At 35.9% G+C, this 21,582-nt stretch overlaps 1 protein-coding gene across 1 annotated transcript in view; it reads left to right on the top strand.

Annotated features, from left to right (window-relative positions):
- Positions 1–21,582, top strand: part of VGLL4 (vestigial like family member 4) — a 90,669-nt gene that overhangs the window by 3,920 nt on the left and 65,167 nt on the right. Inside the window, exon 2 of the mRNA XM_082768618.1 lies at positions 3,443–3,519. Coding sequence (XP_082624744.1) covers positions 3,456–3,519 — 64 coding nt within the window. The 5' untranslated portion in view covers positions 3,443–3,455. The remainder of the gene's footprint in view (positions 1–3,442; positions 3,520–21,582) is intronic.

Below are 21,582 nucleotides of genomic sequence, written 5' to 3'. Positions count from 1 at the left end.
TCAGACAGTCTGACAGTCTTTAACATTCTGTGTGTTTACTACGTTCCTGAATGTTTCTCTGCTGCCATGCTGGAGAAATGGCAGACTAGGGAAATACTGAGTGGGAGCAGCAATTGATAAGTATATTAAGATAAGATATTAAACTAATATCTGAAATTACTGTAGATACAATTACCTTAAACTCTTGTAAAAGTGCTTTTGGTTCGTATTGCTTTAAATCGAGGAGTTAAGTTTGTATCAGCTAGGAGACCTGTAAGACTGTTTCCGTCATGTTTAGATCGAGCCTAGCCAGAGGAAGTTAAATTTGTGCACCTACGTTTCGTTAGTAATTTGGTTTCCCTTTTGAGGCCTGGGTGTAGAGCAATACTTGTACAGAGGCAAAGTTGTCGTTGTTGTTGTTTGTTTGTTTTTATGGGATACTTTCATTTATAACTTTAGATTTGGTTTAAGTTTGTTTCTACAACATAGACAAATTTAGGCATAACACAGAATTAACTAACTTATCGAAGTCTGCTTTTCACTGGTTTTTCATCAGAACCCTGGAAACTGAAATCTTCAGTTTTGAAGTGTGAGTCCTTATGAGGATGACTGGGCTGTTCTCTGAAGGCTGCAGCACTTGCTGTCCTTGCCAAGATTAAAAGAGAATTTTAAGCTTTGAACTATCTTCAGAAGATTCCTCCTCTCATTCTTGTAGGCAATCTTTGTTTCCTTTCTGAGCTGCCATTCCTGACTTGTTAGCTTAATTTAGGGATAGAGGGTTATTTCATATCGTTTGAAAAATAACCTGAGAGTTTATTGCTCCTTGAAGGTAATTTTTATAACTGTAAATGTGTGCAGCATGTTTGAAAAAGTGCAGCATATGTGGAATCACACCCTGGGATTTGCAGATCTCTGTATTAGCAGCATCTCTTTCAAGAAGCTGCTGAATGGACACAACAAGACATTAACTGCTAGCGAAACACTTCTGCAGCTCTCCTATGATGTAAGCTTCAGGAATATGCAAAGCTCCAAAACTACACGGAGGCCAATTTTACTGAAATTGTTTTAAAAGTGTCTGATTTCCTGAATAGCATTAAGATTTGGTTCCTGTTTCCTTCTGTCAACGTGAACCTCTGTCACCAGCTAATTCTCTTACTAGGAGCGTGTTCCGGAAAGGGACTGGGCATCTGCTGCTCCCATTATTTGGATATTACTGGCAGACTTGAGGGGAACAGCAATTTGTTTTTAGTAAAAGGCAGATCATAATATCCTTTACATTGTTCTTAATCAGGAGAGGTTTTTCTAAAGAGTTGTCCAAAAAGCTTTGAAGTACCGTGAAACTGAGGACAAGGCTGGTTAGGGCTAGGTCATGGGCAGCCGTCGGTCAGTTCGGTGTCGCTGCCTCTTCTGATCCCAAGTACTGCAGTCTTTGGTTCCGGCTGAGCTTTTACTGCGGCAGAAGAGTTTGTGTGAGAGGACCAGTCAACACTGACCTAATCAACACTCCGAGAAGTAAAGTGGTGCTGTTTTAAATGCCAATAAACCAAAAATCAGAAGAGAACCAAGCATCATGGTCTAGGGAATTGGAGTGGAGTGGGGAAGCCTTCTGTAGAGGACACTGTTTGGTTTGGAAGAAAGAGAGGCTGAATATGGCATAAAGAAATATTTAATGAAGACAGACTTAGAAAAAAGAGCCTAAGATCTTATTTTCTAAAACTTGTTGCCTGCCTATACAGTCTTAAAAAGAAAAAAAAAGTTAATTGATCTTTATCAGTTTGATTAAAATACTGCTCTTGAGCAAAAGGTGATCCTGACAGGGAGGGAGAATGTGTGTCTTTATCCTTGAGTGCTATATTTAGTTATTGCAAATATATCTCCTCTCCTCATTTGGTCCTACAGTAACGAGACTGGATTTCAATCATAAAAAAATAATGGAAGACTAAATATACTTAAAAATTCTTTCCCTTATGCTTTACAATCTTTGTTGAATTTTAATAGTTAGGTTTATTATTTATCATTCATTATTCATTGTGCAAAGTCAAGGAAATTGCTACCCAAGCACGTGCTTGTTAAATCTGTATAAGTATATAAGTTTTGAGATTTCTGGAGTTGATATTACTTTAAGTCACACTGGAAAGTAAATTACAGTAAACAGTTCTTATGACAGAATAGTATGCAACTTTTTTTGGGGAAAAAAACAAAACAAAACAATGAAAGAAATTGTTAGCAATTTTGGATTTTCTCTCTTCCTCTGTTTTCTTACCAGTTCTGTCTATGCTGTTGCTTTATTTAAAAGCAGCTATAAGTTGTTGGCCTTTCAATGCAAGCACCTTGCAAGACAACATGCTGTTCTCTTCCTTACTTTCATTTTCATATCCTCTTACATTAGAGCTTCTTTATAGTTTTGAAGCCATATATGTGAAACTTTTACAGGTTTATGTAAGCTATAAATAGAAAGCAATTATTTTATTTATTTATTTATTTATTGAGAGAATGTTGCTTGCTATATTCCTGAAGTGTACATTGTTTTGGGATGGGGTGAATTTTTTCTGTATTGCAATTATGAGTTGTAGGGGAAAAAAACAGACAAGCAACTAATGAGGTGTGATGCTAACTGTAGGAGTTACAGTTTTCAGTCTGCACCATATAGATGAGTGTTTGATCCATGAGTAAGAAAATCTCTTTATGACTTAAAGCTTTGGGTGATTCTGCTTTGGACATGGGAGAATATGGAGTGCATGTTTATTGAAGATTGTAGGTCTAAAGCAGTCTTATGCTGCTGTGGGGAATCAGACCAGCTGTCTTCTTCAAATGAGTTGCACCTTTGGATACTGTCTCAAGTAGCTATTTGGATGGAAGGAAGGCATGTGAGAAGGAAAAAAAAACCTTTAAAATATATAGCGGATAACACTTGCAATGTACATGAGCAGTGGTTGTCAGTTTCAGTCAAGTGTTTGAGAACTTGGTCTTCTGTTTTTTGGTTTTTTTTTGGATGAGTAGTTGGTGGGAAAGCTAATGTTTAATGTTTCCTTGTTTTCAGCAGTGACTTGGTTTTAACAAATCCTGTGCTGTTGTAACGTGACAACAGCAGAAAACTGGGTTTTTGATTCTTCCTGCTGTCATGCTCTTGTTTGTTTCTTCTTCCTTCTGTAATACCTAATGTGTGTACTCTGTGAATGAGTGGCATGCTGCCTAGCATGGTTTGGTACTGAATCTCTAAGTTTACTCTTTGCAAAGAGCAGAAGATTACCACAGGGGAAAAACAACAGATAAAACAAACAGGAGAAACAAATATTTTTTTTTAATACTGAAATGTTTCAATGCAAAGAAGGTGAACTATGCAAGATGACCCTGTAGTACTTGCAGGCAAGATGAAAGGATTTTTAGCATTTGTAATTCAGTGATTTAGCTGTGTACTACTAAAACATTGTAAAATTCAAGACTTCCTTTCCGAATTTTCCAGGATCCAGAGAGGAATGGAGACTCCGTTGGATGTTTTATCAAGAGCGGCGTCTCTACTACATGCTGATGACGAGAAACGTAAGTCTGAAACTTGGTTCTCTTTGTTGGATCCAGATGCTTTATGTTTGTACTGTGCATCAGTCTGGTTGCTGGCTTTACCCATCTTTTCAGTTTACGGAGTCTAAGACATAGGAAAATGTCTTCAGAAGCTCTTAAGGTTGTCATCTTAAGATAGGGAAAAAAAAAAACAACAACAACATTGCATTTAAATTGGTTAGTATGCAAAATGCAAGACAATTGTTTCTGTTATTTTTAAAACGTACTTAGCGATCCATAGAAAGGTGCCCTTCTTTTCCCAATTACTTTTGGATTGTTAGCAGACAAAAGCTTGTATTGGAATTACTGTCAAACTAAGGAGGCGTTTTACATCAGGGAGGCCTGTTCCCTTTTAAGAACATGTAACTAGGTGTGCACGGATGGATGGGCAAAGATTCCTTTCCAGCTCATAAAAACTTAGAGGTAGACAGTTACAATTAGTAATGAGCACTTCATTTTCCTTTCAGTGCTAGTAAAAGACAAGTACAGGATGTTAACATTATAAATGATGTCAATTGCAGCTACAGAGTATCTCATTGCCAGTCATTTGGGTAATATTTTTACTTCTCTTACCATTCAGAAAAATTGTCTAAGATGGGTTAGCCAATATTAGAAGAATGTTTTCACTTCTGCCAAATTGTAGTGCTACTGTGTAGAATAGCATGTTAGTAATAACTTTTTCTTTCCTTTTTTTTTTTTTTTTCCTTCTGAGTAATGTATGCATCATGGTTATCAACCTAAATAGAAACTAACTAGAAAAATGGTATTCTGGATTTTAAACTGCACTTTTTGTGGGTCTGTATGTAGCATCTGTGCATAAAGTTGCCTTTTAAGATGACTTTTTTTGAAAAGTGAAGGTTTCGAATGTTGAATTAAGTAATTGATTTACTGCTGCTGCTAATCAACATATTGAGTTAATTGAAATACGAAACAAACACTGTATTTGGAGATCAAGTCCCAGACTTTTTGTGTATGTTCAAATAGTCAAGATAACAGTAGCTCACTGTTGAAGAAGTTTGCAAAATGAAAGTTTCATACTTTTGTGTTACCGTCTCTTAGCTTTATAATGAATATTACTTTTGTTGCTCTTTCATGTTCACCTTACTGCTAGATAAGGACTAAGTTTGTACTGATCCCTCTGTAATGGGATGACTTAGTTGAATGCTACAGTTGTTGACTATTACTGGTAAAAAGAACAGCAGTGAAAGTCCTCAAGGGAATTGTTCTAACTGTGATTTTGGCCTGGCGATTTCTCTTGTAAATTAACTTGCATGTTTACTGAAAGGGCAAAAGCTTAGCTTATTTTCTTTTGACTACATATATATACATGTGTGTGTGTGTGTATATATATATATATATATATATATATATATATATATACACACATATATACACATATATATATACTGCCTGAGATTCTAGTTTGATTTTGATTCTGAGTTCCATAGGGTAGGAATGTTGGGCTGTGTTTAGAGAATCCAGAGGAAGTCTGAATCAGTGCAGCTCACATGTGAGGAAGCTGATATGTGTCTGGTTCTAATTTACATTCCTTTAGTTTTACCACTTAGACTTAATTAGATTTATGCCACTCTGCAGCTTCTAACTTATACTCTCTCTAAGTTTGTCCTGTTGTTGAGTGTGCTGCACACCAAGCACGCTATCGTATGTAAAGCTGCGAAAAGGAAGATCTAAGGAGTGCAGACCAGGCTCTGAACCCGTACTTTTTTGTGTTGCGTTTTTTTGGAAACTGCACCAGCAAGTGGTGTTGCCCAAAAGATACTAACAGGTTGAAATTAGCCTTAATCTTAAGTTCAGTGATTATCCTTGAGCTTTCCAGTAAAGTGCCTGGCAGGCTGCTCCTGAAGCTTTAGCAGTAGTTCGTCTCTGGACTTGTATATCCCATGCTGACTTTATGTAACAAATGGAATTCTGCGGACTTCCTCATATTCCAGTCATGACCTGTACTCCAGTCATTTCTTTTTGTTTTGTTTTGTTTTTCCTCCTTAAATCACATTATTCTTAGATAGTTGGTATCTGAACAAGCTATTGAATTATTTCAGTGATGTTGATTGTATTTAGGTAATACTATGCAGGTCATTTTATTGTTCATTCATTGCAGGGGCGGGGATGGACAGTGACAGGAATGACAAAAACAATAGGTTCTTCTTGACATTGACAATGACAATGTGAACTTTCCTGCTTCCTGACTTTTGAATAAGGATTTCAGATACGTTTAGCTTCTGGAACATTTCTGTCTTACCTGAAGTCTCTTTTTTTCTTTTTTTTTTTTTCTTTTTTTTTCTGGAATAGAAATTTATCTACCAGATAATTCCTGATGCCCTTTGCACATTTCAAATTTGAAATTTTATCTTTTTTTTTTTTTTTTCTTTTTCCAATGGGGACCAGAAGAAAATAAAGCCATAAACTTTTCTGACATTAAAGTGCTATGAAGAAAATAGTGGTTAGGTTCCAGTGAAACAATAAATCTCCTTGTAAGGATGATTAGGCTCATCTAAGCCACATAGAGTGTAAGAATTAAAACCAGCTAATCTGTCTTCTCAAGATCAACTGAAGCAATTAAGATATCATCCATTTTAACTATAATCACTGAAAATTATTCCTCTTCAAAGTATTTTAATATTAAAGCTTTTAAAATAAAAATGAACGTGACCTTTACAGTTCTGTCTTGCAGTATAAGGAAGGAAGCATATGATGTATATAACAGTACATAACGTGTATAAAATGTTTTTGAAGTTAAACTATGTATACTCCTTCATAAGATATAAAGCTAGCTTAAGTTGTTGGTGCTCTTGTTCATGCATATCACTGATTTAGCTGCCACTTTTCCTGAAAGTGTTAGTACTGTTTGTATACAAGACATTGATCCTCTTGCAGACAAATTACAAACTTTAGCACCCTGATATGCTTTAATTCTATCTCAACCTCAACTTCAAACTAACTTGCATAAATCAGCAGCTTTCAAGTGCATTTACTGTACCTAAGCAGTACACATACAGGTTCCTGTTAATAGCAAGGCTTATTTCCTGAAGCTGCTATGTTATTTCATTTTATTCTTGGTTGTCTAACTATATTCTCAGGAGGAATATTACCATTATTTATAAATTTAATTCTTTCTAACGTGAAGTATCCTCTTTTATCTCTGTGGGACACTCCACAAAATGCCAAGTAATGTAGAAGTGTCTTTGTGTGCATAGGTTACATTCAGTTGAAAACAAATATCTTTTTAACTGTACCAGTACTTAAACAAATAAAAAATGAATGTGATGTATGGCTATTAGATTTCCTGGAATTGTTAGTGGTTTTTTTTTTTTTTTTTTTTTTTTTTTATTTTTAAACAAATATGACCTTGAGGGTGGTGGTTTTTTTTCTTTTTTCTTTTTCACCAATGTCAGTAAGGTTGACCTTTGGTGATATGTTTGCACGGTATGTTGCTTTCAATGGCATCTCTTTTTTTTATTTCATGAACTATGTTGGCAGTTATTTCAACAACTCCCAGTATAAATCATGCTGCACTTGTTATGAAAGAAAATTTACAAAACGTTTAGTTAACTACTGTTTCATGGAAATGATTAATTACAGAAAATAAATTATTAATGTAATTTTCTATTTGTCACTCTTACCAGAGTGATGTAATTTAAGCTTAAGTTGTAGTAGATCTATACTTTATGAAAGAAGGTAAGTTGACACTGCTTTGGACATGATAACAGTTAAAGCAGAGGACAAAGATATTTTCTAATGGAGTTTGTTTTTCATAGAATCACAGAATGGTTTGTGCTGGAAGGGACCCTAAAGCCCATCGAATCCCAACCCCCTGCTATGGGCCAGGACACCTCTCACCAGACCAGGTTGCTCAAGGCCCCATCCAGCCTGGCCTTGGGCACTGCCAGGGATGGGTTAAGCAATTTTTACTTGCTGTCCACACTTGATTTCTTGTTTCACTGGAAAGAAAGCATACAAGGATGCCTGTCATCTTGGAGGCTTATCTCTTAATCACTCAGTTTTCAACAGTGAAAGGGATAGGGTGTAGGAAGTCTGTGCTGTTTATGAGTGACTGTTCAGTGCAAGAGTAGGTGATGAGCAACTATTCATCTGTAAGTGGCACCTGTAAGGTTTTGCTGTGTTTTTGTTTGTTTGTTTGTTTTTTGTTTTTCAGAGCCTGGGAAGTGGGTTTTGTATGAAGTGAACATCTGTAAGATCTGTGTATGTGTGCTGTCTATTGATTGTTATCAGAGCTGGTAGAAACCTTATCAAATGTGGATTAATGTATAATTGCAAAAGTCAAGTTTATTTTGAGATGTTTGACAGAAAATGAGGACTTGTACTTGCAGAATGCATTGAAAGCACTGTGTTCTTGTCATGTGCTGATTTTGTAGTAACATTTCAGTTGTGCTTCCCTCCAGTATGCAATTCCAGTTTAAGAATGGGAATGAATGAGGAAAAATGCATGTTGTTTCTTACCCTCTCAGGATATTATAGTGAAAAGTCTGTTGTTGGCAGACAGAAGATAATATATTTCCATGAGGAAATGAAAGTTTTAGAAACAGCTAATAAATGGCACAACAAAGTCCAGGGTAATAGCTTTGGATTCTAACACAGTGCACCAAGTCCATACCTATTGAGTCCTGCTTTATATTTTGAAACCCTGTGATAGAGGAGGGCATTTAAAATAATAATAATAATAATGATAATAAAAAAAGCTTTGATCAAGTCATGCTTCTTGCATGTGTACTGCAGTTGTGTGTGCCGTCTTTGTATGTAAGTAAACCTGGAACTGCTATTTTACACTTCTTGCCTATGAAGACTATTATTCTTTGGCAATGGTTCCTTTTATGTGGCTTAGTTTAATTCACTTCAAATAATTAAGCTAGACTGTGTAGTCGGTATTTCTAGTGCAGAAGAACTGCTGTGCTTTAAAATCCCTACCCTAATCTATTTTGCAATAAATTTCTCATGTAGACAATACCTGCAAATCAGTTTTTACTTTCCTTCATTTAGGTCAATCAGTTCAGCTAGGAGAAGGAATTTTGTGCTGTCTACCATCTCTTAATTAATTAATATACGGTAATTTGTTGTTCTTGAAAGCTGATCCTAAAAAAGAATACTTTCAGGATGAGATGAGAACAACTCATTATTTTTTTTAACACTGTTGAAGATAGTGACTGTAAGCTTATTACTTTAAAATACAAAGTGGATAATATTTGCGATAGAATTGGACTTGAGTGTTGTTATTTGTGCTGAACTTAATAATGACAGTGTGTTTCTAGCATCACTAGCACTCTTCTGTACTTTTTTGTCTGTTTTGTAAATTTATAGCAAATTACAGACAATGAGTCTAAGGGCAGGTTTTCGTAGCAACCTTTACAGAATCTTAAGTATCTTCCATCCTACTGTGTGAACAATTTAAATCAGCAATGAAAATATTCAAGATCCTGAAAATTTTGTGGCTGACTAAAAGTGAGTAATAGCATGGAACTTGGTATATGAATTAAGTTAGCACAAGGGCAGCCTTAAAGATCAGTTTCATTTATTTATTTATTTTATTTCTTTGTTACAGAGATTTATCTGCTTTAGAAAAATGAGAAGGAGTAATAGCATTTTTACAAGCAGTGAAACAGAGGCATCAAGTCACAGTCTTTGTTCATTTTCTAGCCACAAATTCAGCCCATTCCTGGCTGAGGGGAGTAATGTTAACAGTAAGGGTGCTAAATATTCTACAGCAGTGCAGTACTTAAAACGAGATGATAAATTTCTAATAGAGTATAGTCTGTAATGTGACTTGCTTTTTGTATTTTGATTTACATATATATGTCCAAAGCAAATCTTGTAAGAAAGCAATACAAGGCAACAGTTACAGCTGTATATTGTAGGTAAGAGAGAATTCACTATCATTTATCACTTATGGAGTGGTTGTTTTAGGGGTAGAAGGGAATCAAATTGATTCAATAAGGGCAACCTAGAACATAGTTTGAGTTCTTTAAACATTAATTCTCATACAGACTATATTGATGGTAAACTATTTTCCTCTTATGCTAAAATCCTTCATTTTATGACCCCAGTAATAGGTATAATTCTCTAATAATTTAGTATATCACCAGTTTTATGTTTTCTTTTAATTGTTTTGCCAGTACTTCTGTAGTTGATCTTTTTTATTTTTATTTTTTTTAATGTAATACTGTTGAGAATGTTAATGTTATATGTAATACCTGCTGCTATGCATATACAGGGGAAAATGTAGTCCCTGTTCTCAAGGTCGTCAAGGGCAGAAAGCAGAGCACTGCTATGGTGAGATGGGGCTACATCTGCTTAGGTAGGATGTCAAAAGCAGAGATGGAAATTTGCATTTCCTGATACCTGGTTGTAGCATTTTATTCACTATGCTGCTAATGCCCTAACTTCATTTAAAGCCTGAGTTCTTGGTCTGGCAAAAAATCCTACAAGAGTTTGATGCCACAAAAATTTTTGCTACCGTAGAAGTGGAATTTAGTGGGTGGGTGGCAGTACTTACCCTTTTCTGCCTGTTGATTTTGGAATATTCAGGAAATAAATTTGCTATTGTCTTTTACAGTAGCTCATAGTAGCACCGTAAAATTGCGCATAGGGAAACTGTCCTTTAAAAATCCTTTGCTTTGAAAAATATCATGCAAGTTTCTGTTCCTTTACCTGAGCAAGCGATCAGTCATCATAGATAATCTTAAGATACCATTGCCACTGGGTACTGACTAAATCAGTGTCTTGTTTTTCCCCAGTTTAGAGTAGATAAAATTCTCCCTTATAAGAAAAAACTTGTATGTAATTCTACTGAAAATCTTGCTTCTTGTTACTTTCAAGATCATGAAAGTCTTTCTTTTAATCTGAATGTCCTACTTTTTGTTTTGCTGACAATGCTTGCTGAAACCCCACTGGGCTAAGTTGAGGACAACACAACCATCCAAACCAGGCTATTTCTTTTGCACTCTGTAAATAGATTTCACAGTAGTTTGTATGCACATTGTTCTTCACTACTTTCAAAGTCTGAGGACTTTTAATCAGGATTTGTCAGCTCTTCTTAGGTGTCTCTTACTAATCAATCCAGCCTAATCTTTCATGTAGAGCTTGACTTCTTCAGAAGACTTTTCCCTTACTGTGAAAAGAGGGAAAATGAAGTGCTTTGCAATTGTTTCTCCTATTAAAGTAAGTGAATTGTTATTTCCTCTTTCATGGTAAATTAAAATAACTATTTTGTTGTCTTTCTACCAGTTTGATGATTGGATGAATATGTTTGTAGGTTTAGAAAAAAGTCAGATATGTACTAAAGACAAAGAGTTAAATTATGAAAATGAGATGTAAGGTTAGACTTCAGTGTTCTGCAACTCAGTTTAACATACTGAATTCTTTAATTACATAAATTAATGAGCAATTAAGTTATTGAACAGCTTTTATGAATTAGAAACTATATGGTCAGAACTTATATGTGATGTCTAGCAAAACAGAAACTTAAGTTTTCTGGAGGCAAATACAGTTTCTAAGCAGCAGTATCAGCAAAGATTTACATTTATGAACCCTCAACAGCTATTGGAGGTGTTAAAAGAAATTTGTTAGCTAGTTATTTACTTAACATTTAATCAATAATAGGAGAAGAACAGGAGTCCTACTAGTTTTGGAGTAGAATTTGTGGCATAACTCATCTGTTAGTACTGAAAAGAGGAAAAGTATTGAAGTGTGATGTTTCAGTTTGGTAATCGTGTGATGGAAAAACATATGTGGTTCAATCATTGAAATGCAGCCTGAATCATCTGTTGTTGCTGCATGAATACCAAAAGCCTTAAATAATAAAACTCTCTGAGTAATAACATGCGTAGTGTTCTGCTTTTAGATTTATGAACCATACAAAAATGCTAATAGGAAAATGCTAATATCTTCCCTGTTTTAAATATCAGTGTTTTTTTTTTTTTTTAAATTATTAATATTATTAATAAAATACTCAAATGGGTGAATTCCTGGCCTTCAACTCTTTGTTTTTCAGAAACACTTCAGCTGTTTTTATTACTCAACACTTTCACAGAGGAGCTTTCTGTAAAATGATATCAGGGCCATATAATTGTTTTTAGGATTTTCTTGAAAGTAGGAGTGTTAAATGGGAAAACTCGTTGCTTGTTGTGTTCTCCTCCCCTCTTCCCTCCATCAAATATTCTTACCTCTAGAAAGCTTCACTCCATGCCCTTCCCCCAAGTTTATTGTAGCACGGAGATAAAGAATGAGTAGAGTTATGTTTTCAACTTGTTAAATAGGCTGGAAAATGGGGCTATTGTCTGCATGGCGCCTACATGTATTTTAATAGGAGTAGAACACCATTAGCATAGCCAGTGGAGTGATGGTAATGCCTTCAGGAACAAACTGTCTAAATGTATTTTTTTTCAAATTAATTTTAAAAAAAAAAATCAAGACGTTCATCTGCCTATAGTTTGTAAACATGTAGCATCCTTCAACATACCAGATGTTTCTGCCCAAGCTGCATTGGCTCAGAATCAGGCTGCTCAGAGTTCCTGTGTCTTTTCTTTGTGAATCCCTTTTAGCTAATTGGTGATAAAACATTTGCAGTGATTGGTGACATTACCTCCAAGGAAATTATGTTTACTGAAACACAATCTCTTTAAGTGTTGTTTGGCACTGGGAGGGAGAAGAATCTTTTTACTAGAATGGAATTTGTCATCAGATACCAACCACTGCTCAGAAAATTGCAGCTGAGTGAATGCCATATTGTGAGTGTGATAGCACATACACCACCATGTGCAACTTGTCAGTGCACGTGCTTCTGAATGGTTGTAGTCCCTGAAACACAATACCTGGAGCTTTGTGCTCAGTAGTAGTTGTTGTATTCTGCATTTGGGGAAAAAAAAATTGAGAAAAATATTTGGTCATTGTGTTTTTTCTGTTTTATGGTGGGTAATTTGCAATTACACAACTACACAAATGGATGTGTTCTTTTCTTCCTGGTAGGCAGAATATAGTAGCTTGTGGAAATCTGGCCGTTCTTAATGTAGTGAACATTATTCAGCTTATTTCACTAAAAAAATTAAAATATAAATAAAATAAAGTTCTACCTTACTTAGGAATCCTACAGGCTGTGCTGTGAAATGCAGGGTGCTTTCCCAGGATGTTCTTCCCACATCTGTAATAGCACAGAGAGTCAGGACATGCTTGGAAATCTGTGTCACACGTGCAAGGCTACTGCTCTCATTTAGGGCAGAATTTGAGAGAAAGGAGTTGGAATGTCTCAGAAATACTTTGGATTCAATATATTTTCTGTTGTCTATCCACTTCCTTGTTTAATATTTTTATAGTTACCACAAAGTTTTATCTATGCGTCTGGAAACGTTAGGAGTAGGAGTGCTTTACAACTTCCCGGCTGGCTTGTTGCCGCTAGGCGTGCTGCCCCTCCCGTCGCTCAGGTTCTATGCACCAGATGCCATGCATTCTGGAATGAGTGTAATTCATCTTCCAGATGGAAAAGCTTGGCTTTTGGGGAAAGATAATGTCTTTGGTGCAATGTAACAATTCTTCACTTTCTTTATGCAGGCAAGCAGATATGAAAGTACCTTTTTCTGTAAGTAAATTACAAGATTGTATTTAAGAAAGGAGAACTCAGAAAGCTTTGTGTTCTGTTATGATTTAAAGACCTTATGCTGAAATAAAAGGATGGTTTTATTTAAATACATTGTTTTTATACACACACTGTTAAAACAGTATTAAAGTTGTGAAGTCAATTCTTTTAGAAGCCCTGCGGTGTTAAAATTGAAGGGGTCTTATGCAATCTCAACTCCTTTTTCTGTGGTACAGTCTTCACTGAAATGATTGTTGAGTATTTGCAGTTCTGTTGTAAACAGAAATATGTAAGTGCTTAGTTAATGAACATATGTTTGGTGTTTTCTTTTCCCTTGCTGGGAGCCCGGACTTCATTTATGGCATGCCACTGAGATTCTGACCTGAAGGAGGAGGGAGCTGAACATGGGTTTTTCCAGTCCAAGATGAGTGTTAATGGCTAATGAAATAAAGGGAGGATAGAGGCAGCTATCCCACTCTGCTTTACAACTCATTCCTTTTGTTGTTAATAAAAAAACGACCAAACAAAAAAAACCTGCAATGTTTTGCTTCAGGCTGAAGAGAGCATATTTCTCCCCTAAGATGCAAATGCCAAAATGACTTGCTCTTAAATATTCCCCTCTGTTGCTCCTGAACCAAAAATCAATTACTTGTGTAAGCACACTTGCTACAAATCTTCCATGCAGCTATAAACAGTGTCACTGCAGAATTGTCTATCATCCATAAGCTTAAAAGGAATAATTCTTCTTGTTTAGCAAAATGTGAAGTGATATATTACTCTTTTTGTTGTTGTTGTTGTTGTTTTTACTTCTGTTCTGATTTTAAATTCAATGATACACACATTAAAATGGGTCTAAAAAAAAACACCCTAAACTATATAACAAAGAGTATTTTAGTCCATCTGTTACAACGACACTGTATTAGGTGATAATACCTTGATAACACAGGAACTAAATTTGTTTAAATAGATTTATTGTTTTGTAAGAAAGATAATTCTAAAGGGTAGCTGGACAGAAATTGTCTTTGTGTTCTTGTGCTTTTGTTTTAAGTTAATTCATTTTATCTCATGCACTAGGCTTAAATTTTCCTGAAAAAGCGGCCATAGCAGTAACTGCTCTTGTTTTCTGGGTCATGCCCATGTTGTCTGTTTGGTTCCTGTGAGAACAGCTGTTTACTGCAGTTGTAACTTTACTACTATAAATCTCTGGCCTTTATTTGCTTTCTTTAGAGCCAGGATATATCTGGTTCATAATAGCAAAAGAGCAACGGTTATTCTATGGCTCCATCTGTCTCCTCTCCCAGTTTTTGTATCCTAATGTACCTCTTGCTTAGCATGACCTGGAATGAATTTGGCTGTCTAAGCGTGCAAGAATTTTACTTCCCCCCCCGAACTTACCTCCAAATAATGACATGAATGGAGAACCTCTTTCAGTAGTTCTTATCCTTAGAGTTACCACATCAGTGAACTGCATCATGGTTTTCCAACAAGGTCTAGATTTCAAATACATTGAAGTTCAGCAGTGTTGGCCTCTGATGGAAATTCATGATCTTACTGTGCAAGGGCCTTGGTCTTTGTGAGAATTTCAGAATGTGTGTATTGCATAATGCCAGCACTTACCATAGTTATATTGCTTTCTTTTGTCATATTTGCCTGACATATATATCCTTATATATGAAAATGATGAGCTGTATTATTAGAAGTATAGTTGAATAGCTAATTAGCTCTAAAGTTATTAGCTGTATTAACATTTATAGTAGTCCTTAGTAAAATAATTTGAAATTGGTAATATTATTGCTCTTTTAAATATGCGAAAAACTTAAGACTTACTTTCTTTAATATTAAAGCCTTGAAAAAGTGACGATATTCATACTGTCTTTTTCTGTATAAAGAAAAAATAATTTGTGAATTTTGTGAATTTTCAATCCATCCTGTTTGTAAAAATCTATAATTATTATTTTTATTATTTTTTTTTTTAAGTCTAATAATAGTTAACTGGTCTCAGTAGAAACCTCTGCACTGTCGGACTCTTCTTGTCCAAAGTACTTGATATCGATAGGCTTTCCGTGAGTTAACAGCAATAACTGGTTATGTTGTTGTCTTGTGGTTCCATCAGGCAGTGGGTCAGCTGCCTTAATCCATTTGACTGAACTTCTCATGACTCTCAACAGATGTTTTGCCTTTAAAGGTCAGTTTAACTTTCTGAACAGACTAGCTCCTTGCTTCCCAGAGCATGCCAACATAGTTAAGAACTGGAATGTAGTTTGACATCAGGAATGAAATCTCATGAATTTCTTTTTCACTTCCTTAGTTATTCAACCAAATCTCATATGATACCCACTTTCATAACAACTGCAGAGCGTGTTTTAAAAAGAAAATACAATGTCAGAAGAAGAAGATAACATGAGAAATTAGATCATGTTGTTACTGCGAATAGCTTTAAGTTGTAAGGCATAATCATTCTAGTGTATTTTGGTAAGGTTTGTCTGTATTATAATAGTATATTGCAGCATGGTTGTGCTAGGCATTAGAACATAGGCATAATTAAATTCCCATCCAAAATGTATGCTGTGAATATCCGTGTTTGATACTAAAACAAAATGTGTGCAGTTAATGGACTTCAGCACCATTCTTAACAGTGGAAGTGGTAAGGAAAAGGTGCCCCACAGAAGACCAGAGAAAGCAATGAAGTTAAAGTAAATCATGAGCTCTCAGCAGGAAACTTGGCTTTTAAAAGGAGATACGATTGTATCCTAACGTATTTTTAGGGAGAGTCATAATTTGCTTCTCTGTTGGAAGGGGAAATGTGTTTTGCTGAAGCAGAGTTGTGCATCGTGTGACTGGCAGAAGTCTGCAGCAGGTATTTCAAAGAAAAGTTCTTCTCAACCATGGACAGTTACTTGTTGGCTCACACCTGAAGCATGTCAAGTTGGCATGTCTAACGTAACTGTGCTGGAATGCAATAGGGAGATTGAATCTGTGTTGGGATTCCTGCTAATATTTTGTGACACTGTTTCATAGATTGGCCACGGGTTGTGGGAATAAACATGCAGCAGATTTACATGTGTGAATTATTACTGTGCTTATTATGGTGCTCAGTAATGTGACTTTTTACTCCATGATGTAACTGAAAACATCATTTGGCACACATGTATATCTTTTGTGTATATCTGCTGTGTGAAAATTTCAGTATTTTACCACCACCAATAAAATAATTTTCATTGATAAAATAATCACGCGCAATGTTGGGTTTCCAACCAGCAGCTTTGCTGAAGGGTTCAGGAATTCTCCTGTATTCAGGAGAGGGGGGGGGGGGAATTATGTTTCTTTGCTTAATTCTCCCTTGAAAGTTCAAGATCTCCATTTCTGTAGGCAGAGAAGAACCAAACAAATTGATAGGTCCACATGACAGCTACAGTGCCGTGCTGAAATAATAACTTCAATCTTATTTAGCTGTCTAGTACTTCATAATTCTTACTATGGAGACTATTATTTTTTAATGGTGATCTGCTCAGGTGTCTGCCTGATCTTTTGATAATCTCACAGATCTACTTTACAATTATTTTCTCTTTTATTTCTCAGATATATGGCATTAGCGGTAGTATATGCTGTTCCACTGATCTTAATACAAAAACGCTAATGCTGCTATCTTTCTGTTTTCAATTGTGCCCAAAAGTTAATAGTAATGAGGGGAAGATTGTGACAATAGAAAAATGTAGGTTTTCACTGCCACTTTTGGCTATTCACTCCTGGCAATGCGGTGATCTGTTTGAACATGTGCGCTTATGCTCTCCTTAGCTGTTTAGTTCAGTTATTAACAACAGTAGTGTTCTGTTCTTTCTGGTAGCACTCAAGTCTTTCCAAGTCACTTTTAAAGCAGAATAGGTGCATGTTCTCCACGGAGCTGTTAGGAGGTTATCATTTTCATTTTATGGCTGAAATTTGCATGTTCAATGAAGTAAGTGGACATATTTCTAAACATAATGCTACTTTGACTTTTCCTTTGACATCTGTTACCTAAAATAGATGAAGAATTTCTCCAGTAGATATAGAACGCTTGTTATTGCATATCAGAAAGAGAAACTTCAGTACAGATGAGCAGTGTTTCAAAAACTCTTTCGTTTACATATTGTTGCAAGCTGCAGATGCTGCTTGTTAATGTTAAAGGTAGGAATTCATCAGTACATGGCCTTGATTTGTTATCTGTCTGTTATCTTCTTCCAAGTGTTATAAGGTTACCAACTTCTTATGTCCAGGATATTTTTCCTATTGTTGTTGCCTGTGCTTGATGCTATGCTTTGATAACTGCTTGGAATTTCTAACAGAGTACAAATAGCCACAAGTGCCTTTCTGCCAGAGGATAAATCTGCTTTATCTTTTTTTTTCTGAAAAGGCTTGGCAATTTCCTTTGTGCAAGTATCTATAGCTCACACAGACACTCAAATGTCCAAAAAAAGGATGAGCTTATGTTGCTAGCATGTGTCTCTTCTTGGTCAACTTTCTTATTGTTATTTGAATTACTTCACGGTGTGTCAGAACTCCAGTAGAGCTATGTCTTCTTTTAAAGGTACTTCAGATTCTCCATGTCTCCCATACTGGGGGAAAAAACTTAGCTGAGTATTGTTTTTTTTTTTTTTTTTTTTAACTATATTCCTGAAAACTACAGCATCTCAACATTTGAAATCTTAACAAATGAAAATAAAAATCATATATCAGTGGGGAATTCCCTTATGGATATTACAGTTTCCACTCTGGTCTTGTGTTCTTTCACTCTTTGAACCCAGCACTGCAGTTTCTCTGCCAGGATCCTCTTGCAGCGAAGGTCACTGCTGGCAGACAGGTTGGGTGCTTGCTTGCTATTCCATGTATTCCACTCAAGGTTCTGTTATCATGATACAATAAAAATGAATGAGTCTATACTATACACTTCGTTTTAAGCTTATTAATTGTTACACGGTGATTCTAAACTGGTAGAAAAAGGGGGAGGTGCTTTTTTATTTTCTGGTGTGATGTGCAGAATGATTACAAACAATTTTATATTTTTTTCCCCCTAAAGGAAAAGGGGTTTGAAAAAACACCCAAAAGGTGCAATGAAGTGTTGCATGTTTTCATGATTTCTTACTGTTGAGGAACTGGTGTTAGCTATAGAATAGTATTAGAAATTCTGTACAGTGTTTTGGGGGGTCTGGCTAGGAATATCAACTGCTCCCCAGCTTCTTTGGGTCACTCAGAGTCCGTCTTAGCCCCTCACTTCTCTTTTTGTCAGATGTCCTGTTCTGGAAGTGACGAACCTCTGCAATAATGGTAAATGTAGAGATAGCATCAAATGCACTCATGTGAGATCATAGTTTCCAGTGGTACTGTTATGGCATAAAGCAGATTATAATTTTTCTTCTTCAGACCTTTGCTTGTATTTCTTCTAACCATTATTTTATGAAAAAATGTGACAGATATGGGAACTTCAGAAAGAGTATATGCTGATCTCTATTTTGTAATGAATTCCTTTTTCCTTTGTTTTCCCTTAGACTAGTTATGTCTAAGTTTTGATCTGGATCATTCAAAATTGAATTGGTTTTCTGCATGTATTCTGTATTTATGCTCATGTTCCTGGGAGTAGATCTTTGCTTTGAGCTGTGTTTTGTTTCTTGTTTTTTAAGCCAATACTTAAAAACAAACATATGAAGAAAAGTAGTTACACACATGCATTCATTTAAAACAAAGAAAAGATAAAACAGAGCAAAAAGGATTTGTTATTGGTGGCCCACAAACAGCTTTTAGAGAGTACGTACTTGTCTGTAAAAGTGAGATAGGCAAATATGCATGTGCATTCAGTCTGAGGTTGTGGGAAAAATAATGCTTAAATTCTTGTATTTAGGGGCAACTACCAGCTGTTTCAAAATGAGAATTGTTGCAAGTACAGCAAAATGAGTCAATGTTGATAAATGGCTTATCACAGTTTTAATCCTGAGAGGGACTGGGGACATGTGTAGTAGCGTATGTGTGTAATCACCCATAGGATATCTTTGGATCCCAAGCAGGACAGCAGCTTAGCTGCTGATAACCCCATGTCCTGGCAGCTGCAGGAGGCAGCCACATGTTAAAGGTTGCATGCATTTCGGTAATTTTTGCATAATTCTTCACATGAGGTATGCATGTGTGAGAGAGCTGTGTTCGTTCCTAATCCCTACGACAATTGTTTTATGCCCTCCAGAACATGCAGATAAGTTCTGGTATTTGTGATAAGTAAATCAGATCTTTTTTTTTTTTTTTTTTTCTTTTCTTTTTTTTTTTTTTTTCTTTTTTTTTTTTCTTCAAAATTAGTCCTCTGCATGCTCTGAGGTCTTTTGTTTAATTTGCTTTTTTACCTGCCACCATGGCAGCAGCATTGTGTGGCTGTTCGTAGTTCTGTGCTTTGTGCATGGGGGTAATAGATTGCAGGCTGAAAATGAATCTACAGTTTATTGTCGGAATTAAGTTCCATAGGCTAACTGTTTAATTAAATGTTCATTGTGAATTGGTGTCATCACACTTCTGGTGTTTGTATGTCTGTGAGAAAATCCACTTAATGTCATTTGTAAGGTAACAGATTATTTTAATTTCAAGAAATTGCACTGAAATTAATTGTATTAATGTAATGAGATACTTAAACTATTAGATACTTTTATCCAATAACTAAGTAATACATCAGTCTTGCTTTTTTGATTATTTTTTGTAATGTGAGTTTCTTTTGCCTTTTGGTGAAATAGCAAGAAATAATTTGAAGATACTTGGTTTGAGGTGAGAGTGTATGCCTAGAACAGTGCAACAGAGAGGTTTAGACCATCGGCTTCAACTGAAACGTACCTCACTGCAATTTGAGATTTGTTCTTCCGAAAGTATATTGCTAACAGTGAGTGAAAAATGGGGTGAGAAATGTAGGAATATAGGGGTGCAGGAATTATGAGATGGTTGATTATGGCTGTCCCACGATCGTACATTCTCAGCACATTTAGCACAATTTCTTTGCAGTGGTGTGAATTTTTGACGGGCTGTTTTAGCCTGTAATTCATAAGTCTGGGTATATAAACATTTTTATAAGCCATAGTATCCAAGTCATTCTGTAGCAAATGTGTGAGAAGAAAGCTGGAAAAGCTTAGCAAGTTCTACTGGGAATTAAGCTGGGGGGGAGGGAGAGGAGGAATTGATGCCTTAAAAGATCCTTTAAGAGCTGGAAAGTTATTTCTTAAAGTCTGTTACAGTCGTATTTTAGCTGGTAATGATTTTTTCAGGCTATAGGATTTGGTTTTGTCACTATACTGTGAAGTAGGCATTGAATCTATCATGATTTAAATGAATGACAAAAGTCTAACTTTACTGGTGCTACGTTAGATAAGCATGAGGAATAAAATTATCACAGTGCAAAATGGTAACTGTTCCAGTTTCCTCTGAATTTGAGACATAAACTGATTTCCTTGCTTTCTAGATTGTCAGGCTACAGATAGTTTTGTTCTGATGGTTGGGTGTATTTAAGAACCATCACAGTTTTCTTGAAGCTATGCTATACTGTGTATGTAATGCTCATGACATCAGGCTTCATTCCTAACTTAGCTTAGAACCATGCAGGAAGAACAAACAAACAACCCATCAACCCTTAACTACAGTATAATCATGCTTTTAACATGAATTCTCCAAGTGGCTGAGGACTTTAGCCTAAACTTCAGATGACTATTAGTGACAATTTGCATGGCAGATCAGTGTATTTCTTCATTATCTGTTTCAGCTTTTTTCTGTTTCATAAACCCAGTCTTGCTTTTTCTAAAGAGGTTATGGGCAATGCTCAGTGTGCTGTGCATTCGTATTTCTGATGTAAGCAGCACTGAGCAGAGTGCTTATCTTGTGAGGTCTGGCTCCGGCTGAGTTCAGAAATCTGCAGGAGCTGAGGGTGGCTGAGGTGATGTTGTTGATTTTCTGTCTGATTTCTGTGGAAAGTAGTGGATGGGTTGTGCCTCTCTACTTACTCCTCTGGATTTTCTGCTGGCACAGGAATCACTGCCTTGCACCTGGATCAGTTACGCTCCTTCCCTGGCTTGGGTCAGAGATGCTTGCCTGCCACTGACTTCCCAGAGGTGCTGCTGAGTTTTCTGCAGTTTAGTCTCTGAAACCAAGCCAACATTTCTGCTGAGTGTGTTGGTTTTTTTTTTGTTTGTTTGTTTGCTTGTCTTGTTTTTGATTCCTTTCCACTGTGCACATTGAGAATTGGAAAGCAGGATTCTCCACAACTGCAAAGGAATCAGAATTTATTTATTTAAACAGTTAGATGCTGGTATCATATACTTTCTCAGTTTTGGGCTATCTACAGAAGTTACAGCAACTTTACTTGGAAACTAATGCAAAGAATCAACTTAGTGTAACTGGTGCAGACCCTTATGATGACAAAATAGTATCTAATTTGGAGTTTATTCCTGTAA

Source organism: Aythya marila (assembly GCF_965140915.1).
Source record: "Aythya marila genome assembly, chromosome: 10".
NCBI classification, from domain to species: domain Eukaryota; kingdom Metazoa; phylum Chordata; class Aves; order Anseriformes; family Anatidae; genus Aythya; species Aythya marila.
This window is presented reverse-complemented; position numbering and strand designations above follow the sequence as displayed.